Source organism: Bufo bufo, chromosome 3, assembly GCF_905171765.1.
Source record: "Bufo bufo chromosome 3, aBufBuf1.1, whole genome shotgun sequence".
Taxonomy (NCBI): Eukaryota; Metazoa; Chordata; class Amphibia; order Anura; family Bufonidae; genus Bufo; species Bufo bufo.
Window position 1 is genome coordinate 386,562,662 of NC_053391.1, and position 6,507 is coordinate 386,569,168.

At 44.0% G+C, this 6,507-nt stretch overlaps 1 protein-coding gene across 1 annotated transcript in view; it reads left to right on the forward strand.

The window, feature by feature from the left end:
* Positions 1 to 6,000, forward strand: part of TEX14 (testis expressed 14, intercellular bridge forming factor) — a 188,419-nt gene extending 182,419 nt beyond the window's left edge. Inside the window, exons 14-15 of the mRNA XM_040422282.1 lie at positions 4,459 to 4,526; positions 5,893 to 6,000. Coding sequence (XP_040278216.1) covers positions 4,459 to 4,526; positions 5,893 to 6,000 — 176 coding nt within the window. The remainder of the gene's footprint in view (positions 1 to 4,458; positions 4,527 to 5,892) is intronic.
* The last annotated feature ends 507 nt before the right edge of the window (positions 6,001 to 6,507 follow it).

Below are 6,507 nucleotides of genomic sequence, written 5' to 3' on the forward strand. Positions count from 1 at the left end.
GAGATGGAGGCAGGGAGTCCCTCCAAGTCACTTGCACAAATGGCCCGAAGCATGCTCACTTGCTTGCGTAGTGACAGCCGAATTGTCACCTTTCGGCAGAGGGATGACTTCTGGCTCTCCACCTTGTTGGACCCTCGCTAACGGTCCAAAATGGGGGCCTTTTTTACACCCGCTGAGAGGGAGGAAAAGCTGAACTACTATAGAGACATCCTATGTACTCAGTTGGCCGCTGCCTATCTGTGCCATCGTCAATCCTATCACAAGTCTGACCGGGGGGGCCCTCCGGTCACGTTCCTCTGCCATGGCTTCTGTGGCAGGGTGGGATGGCAGGATCAGTATCAGATCCATCAGCAGCAGCCTGAGTCTAGAGCCACTGATGAGCAGCTTTCTTCAACCGCCTAGTGAAGAAACTACTCACCAGCAGCAGCATCTAGACCTGGAGCAGAACCTGAACCAGCAGGTGGTGGCATACTTGGAGTGCACCCTGCCTGCCGTCATTAAAGATCCGCTGGACTACTGGGCAGCCAAACTGGATGTATGGTCGCAACTGTCCGAGTTTGCCCTGGAAAAGCTGTCCTGACGGCCAGTAGTGTGGCATCAGAGCGGGTGTTTAGTGTAGCAGGGGCCATAGTTACCCCAAAAAGAACTCGCCTGTCCACCCAAAATGTGGACCGACTGACCTTTGTCAAGATGAATCAGGCGTGGATCAGCCAGGATTTCCACCCACCATTGCCTGATGCATTGACTAGATCATCCATGGTGCCACACCAACACTTTAACAAAAGAGACCGGTTTCTTCTGGCTACCTGCCTCAACTACTATTCTGATGCTGCCACCCACCTGATGCCACACATCTGATGTCAAGTGCTCCTTTTTTCAACCACAATCTTAAGCTGGTACTGGTATTGCCACCCACCTCCCCACTCTGTCACCAGGTTACTTTGTGGTCTCCTGATGCTGCTGCCACCTCCACACTGTCAGCTTGCCACTCTGTGGTCTCCTCATGCTGCTGCCACCTCCACACTGACACCTTGCCACGCTGTGGCCTCCTGATGCTGCCGCCACCTCCACACTGTCATTGTGCCACTCTGTTGCCTCCTCCTGATGCTGCTGCCGCCACCTCCACAGTCATTGCGCCACTCTGTGGCCTCCTGATGATGCTGCTGCCACCTCCACACTGTCATTGTGCCACTCTGTGGCCTCCTTCTGATGCTGCCGCCACCTCCAGACTCTGTCATTGGGCCACTCTGTGGTCTCCTCATGCTGCTTTCACCTCACAACTATGTCATAGGGCCACTCTGTGGACTTCTCATGCTGTTCCCACCCTCCCCACTTCTGGGCCACTATTTTTCCTTTTGGCCTGGCTGACATCATCATTTATTTGACCCTTCTTCTGATCTGTCAGAAGGAAGGAAAAATGAGATTCACAATGGATCCTGTCTGTGTAGCAGCTGTAAGGCCTGTATGGTCCCATCAGAATTGGCTTGTGATTTGGTAGCCAAAAGCAGGAGTGGGTACAAAACACAGAAGACATGCAAATATTCCATTCATGTATCATCTCTGTTTTGGATCCACTCCTGTTTTTTTGGCATTAGCAATACTAATGTATTACTGACCAAATGCTGACCGAGTGAAGGCGGATGCTCAACAGACAGGATCAGTTTTTTGGGGGTTTTGTTCTGACGGATCAGAGGAAGGGCAAAATAATCAGTGATGTCAACACAAACTTACTGCTGACTCCTCTCCACTATGTCGGGGGGCTCTACTTGTATAAGCGTTTAATAGAACAGGTTCTGTAGACATCTATGTGGAATCAGCTGACGACGGTGTAAAAGGAGTGCGCTTCTTCTTGGCGCTAACATTGACCTGTAAGGTTGAGTTCATTCTTGAGTTATTTGGTCAATTTTGGCCCCGTGACTGCCCAAATAAGTGAAGTGTGCAGTGATTCTAAGAGCGATGCCTGTCATCTGCATGTCATACTGACTCACAGTATAATTTCACTACCACAGCAGACTCCCTATGCGTGTTACTGCAAGACACAGTGTTCTACACTACTATAAAGGTTCTCTGAGGTCAGGAAATAGCCGTTTTTTCAAACTCAATTCGCTGCGAATAAATTCGGATCGAAACAAATTATTATTTTTTTATTTGGCGAACTGGCCGAATCGAATTTTTGAAAAATTCACTCATCTCTTGTATTGATATATTATACTGTCCTAATATTCCTCTCCGGTCAGAAGAGAAAACCAGACAACACAGGAGGATCCCCTGCGTTGAGTTTCCAAATGAAATTGCACAACTCCTTTTAGATTTACACAGTGTAAATATAGACGGTCTAGAGATGCACCAGATTTCTCACAGTAGCCCATGCTGGTTGACAGATTGGAGCACCTTTAGGCACTTCGGAACACTACAATTCTTGTGTATGCATGAAAGCTGAAGTGTCCATATAACCGGAAGTCATACAGTGTGTATATAGAATGAGTCATGTAGAAAAGCCATGTCAAGTTTTGAAATGGGAGCTGCTTGGTAACCAGTTACTCCTGTGTTAAAACTAATAAACTCCATTTATATATCCATCCCTAACACCATGTATAAGATGATTGTATTTTTTTTTATGTGAACAACATATGCGAATTAGGGCATGGCTGACATGACATCAATCATTCACAGCCGCAGCACTTTGGTGGTGAAAGTAGTCACAGACGTGATCATGAATCTCGGACCTTTAGCATAAAGTGCCTACTTTTGATCCCTACCAATGGCGTTGGCTCCAGGACATTACTGTGAGCATCCTCAATCATTTTGATTGTCTGACTCTCCCTGTCAAACAGTTTTGTACAATAGCTGAAATAATGAAAGCCCCATCCATGTATTGTATGATAAATTGCCGCTTATTTTTGCTGCGGAATCTGCACCACAAATCGGATGCAAGCCCACCAAGTGTATATGTGACCTTATGACTGTTTTAATTTATTAAGGATGACAAACAGAATATCTTACAGCATATAGCGTCGTCATCCAGCTTTTTCAGTGTTCTGAACATCAAATCCTTCTAAAGCCTCATTCACACGTCAGTCTTCCACAAACGTGTGCTGTATGTGTTCTCCACGAACAGCACGCGTCCCCATTCATTTTAATGTGTGTATTCACACTTCACTGGTCCATGGGTCCGTGTTTTTAGCACGGATGCATGCTCTATTTTGTCTGTGTTCATGGATCCATCACTCCCATTATAGACTATGGGTCCGGGAAAGCCACGGATGCAACACAGATGCCATCCGTTTTTCATCCGTGTTTCATGGATGATTAGGAAAAGATGCTTTGAAAATTATTTTTCAGCTGTTTAGTGTCAGTGAAACACGGATGACACACGGACAGCAAAAAACACTGACCCAACACGGATCCATCACGGACATCTTCTCGGAGGCATCACTGACCACCTTTTCATGGATTTAAGCACTGACCCAGCCGTGTGAATGAGGCTTAAATGCAGCATAGAGAATCTGTCCACGGCACTCACGCAATTGCAAAAAAGTCAATTTATTCATACAAAAGTGCACGATACATATGGAGTCAAAGTACAGCACATGCAGCCCTTTATTGTGCACTTTTGTATGATTAAATGGACTTTTTGGCAATTGGGTGAGTGCAGCGGGCAGATTCTCTATGCTGCATTCGATTTCGGTGTTTTTCCGACACTGAGCACCCCCCTGTTTCATCATTTTTGCTCTCCCATAACCTGGATTCCAAATGGTCTTGGTGAGTAGTGCCGACCATCTATTTCTCTATTTGTGTTGAATGAGGCTTAATACGGCGATCTTGGAGCAAGGGTTATTCAAAAATGTAGAAAAACTAGATTTCACAGTATTGTAGGTATCTTTTCTGATTCCTGTGGGATCTGGTTCTGAGCAGCAACTAAATAGCCCCTACATAAAATAAAATATATATGATTTAAAATGATTGCAGAGACTTGCTATATGTTTTCTGAATAAGATGTATCACATATATAGAAAATCATCAATCCTTCATCAAAATGTTGCTATATCTGCACTTTGCAGTATACAGTATAATAAATATACAGCAACAGAAAGCATCAGTCACCTGGCATGATAAAACGTGTACATAATACACATCTGTATAAAATGTAATGCACCTTCTGCTAAGCTCCAGCGTATACACTACTTGAACACATCTTAACACGCCTATCATTCTGTTCAGCTGATTTCTCCTCTGTCCAGGAGGAACCTTTTATAAGAAAGCATAGAGCTCTCAAAAGATATCCGAAGCAATCCACTGTGGGAGAGGGGGAGCACTTACTGGGGGGTTGCTAAAAGGTTTTTGCAGCGAGCCCCACACCATTGGAAAACAAGAATGTGGGGGACAGTGACTGAACATAGTTCCGCTCAGATTTCTACTTTTTTTGCAATTAATTTTTTTTACATTTTTTTTAATTAGGTAGAAATTGTCAATCTGAAGAGAATGAAGACAGCTCTGAGATCCCAGGGGGAGTGAAGCCACTCCAGGTAAGCGTGCTTCAAACGGTGCCTGTCATATTGTGTCTTCATTTTGACACTGTGTTTTAGAAAAGGTAATAAAATATATACTGCTGTAATAAAATCATTCATTGTCAGCAGGTTGGAGAATATGTCCTCAGTCGATCTCTATACATTAGGACATCCATTACCTACACTAATAACAATAGGAGAGTGTTTGCCATTGCATTACCTGGACTGTGGACAGTGTAGAGCAGCAGTACTTGTCAAGAGACTATGTGGGCCTATGCAATGCATGGCATTTAGGCTGTTTTCAGATTGACGTCATGGTTTCCATTATTAAAGAATTCTTTGAGCAAGAGCCTTGTGTAATGGAAACCTGACAGAAAAGAATCTAAACAGCAGTGTGAACAGAACCTTACCTAAATGCTTACTTATAGAGGTTGTGCCATAGGATAGGAGATAAATGTCTGGTCGTATGGAGGTCCTCGTTCTTTCTCACTGCATGATCGCATGGAGCATCGGTCAAACAGAGGCCCCTCCGTTCCATTCAATCTCTGGGAATGGCGGAAATAGCCTACATCTGTATTGACAGCATTTACTAAAATGTCTAATAATTCACCTTTTGGGTTTACTACTATAGAATTAAAAGGGTTTTCTGATATTTTTATACTGATGACCTATCCTCAGTATAGGTCATCAGTATCTGATTGGTGGGGGCCTGACACCTGGGACCCCCGCCAATCAGCTGTTTGAGAAGACACCGGCCCTCCTGTGAGTGCTGCGGCCTTCTCACAGCTTAGGCCTTGAGAAAACTTCATACACCATGGGCCGGCTTGTAGTGCTAATCTTCATGTCTCCCGCATCGTGCACTGATTTTCAATAAATGGACTTTCACATATGGGTGAGTGCCGTGGCTTTATCTTTCTATTTGGATATTTATGTTTTCTTTTTTTTCCGCTTCTGAGCACCGCCTATGGAATATTGCCCTATCGCTAAGCTGGAATGTAGTGCTTTGATCTATGTAGTGCCGACCCTGCTTTTTTTGCTTTTTGTAGTGCTTCTCACAGCTTGCCTAGCACAGCACTGTACATTGTATAGTGGCTGTGCTTGGTATTGTACTCAGCCCCATTCACTTGTATGGGGCTGAGCTGCTCCTAGGCCACATAACACATGAAGGTGTCATCATTACATCTAAGAAAAGCAAAGAGAAGTACACTGCCTTCCCAAACAGCTGATCGGCGTAGTTCCAGGGTGTTGGACCCCCACCGATCAGATACTGATGACCTTTCCATAGGATAGGTCATCAGTATAAAAATCTCAGAAAACCCCTTTTAAGTTTTTTTCCCAAAAATTTGTGCCAATTAATAATTCATTTATTGTTTTATTTTGACAGGACTATTCCAACGACACAGATTCAAATCTTAGCACTGAAACCAGTTACTTTACTCCAGAAAATGATGTTTCGGTCGAGAAAACAGAACAAGAGGCATGTTACAGCTGAAACTGTGGCATGAAAGCACTTTACTGATTTAATTGTAAATAAGGGGGCTCTCTCATACAGGTTTTAGATATCGGAGGGCTCACTATCCACTGATAACACCCAATTTCAGTGTATAAAAAAGATAGCGCAGAAAATATGAAGAAAGACGGCTTCAGATTCAATAAACGTCCTCTAAAACTTCTCCTTTTTTTTGTAATGAATAGTACAGCAGACACATCCATCTTGCATACAGTGATTATTAACGCGTTTCAGACACCTCGTCCTTAGTCGTAACAAAGTATCACAATGGAGAGCATGAATTTAAGTGTGCACTAATCCCTCCTCTCCAAAGTCAAGGGGAGGGAAAGGCCTCCACCATTGGTCGCTCCATCATGATTTTCACCTGTTACCTATACACACATAATCAAGTCATAGATGCTTTTCACACCATGCTGAGGTCCTTTCCCAGATTAACCCTTGATCGCCTTATATCATGGGAAAAAGAAAAAACATAGTCTCCACCTCCAG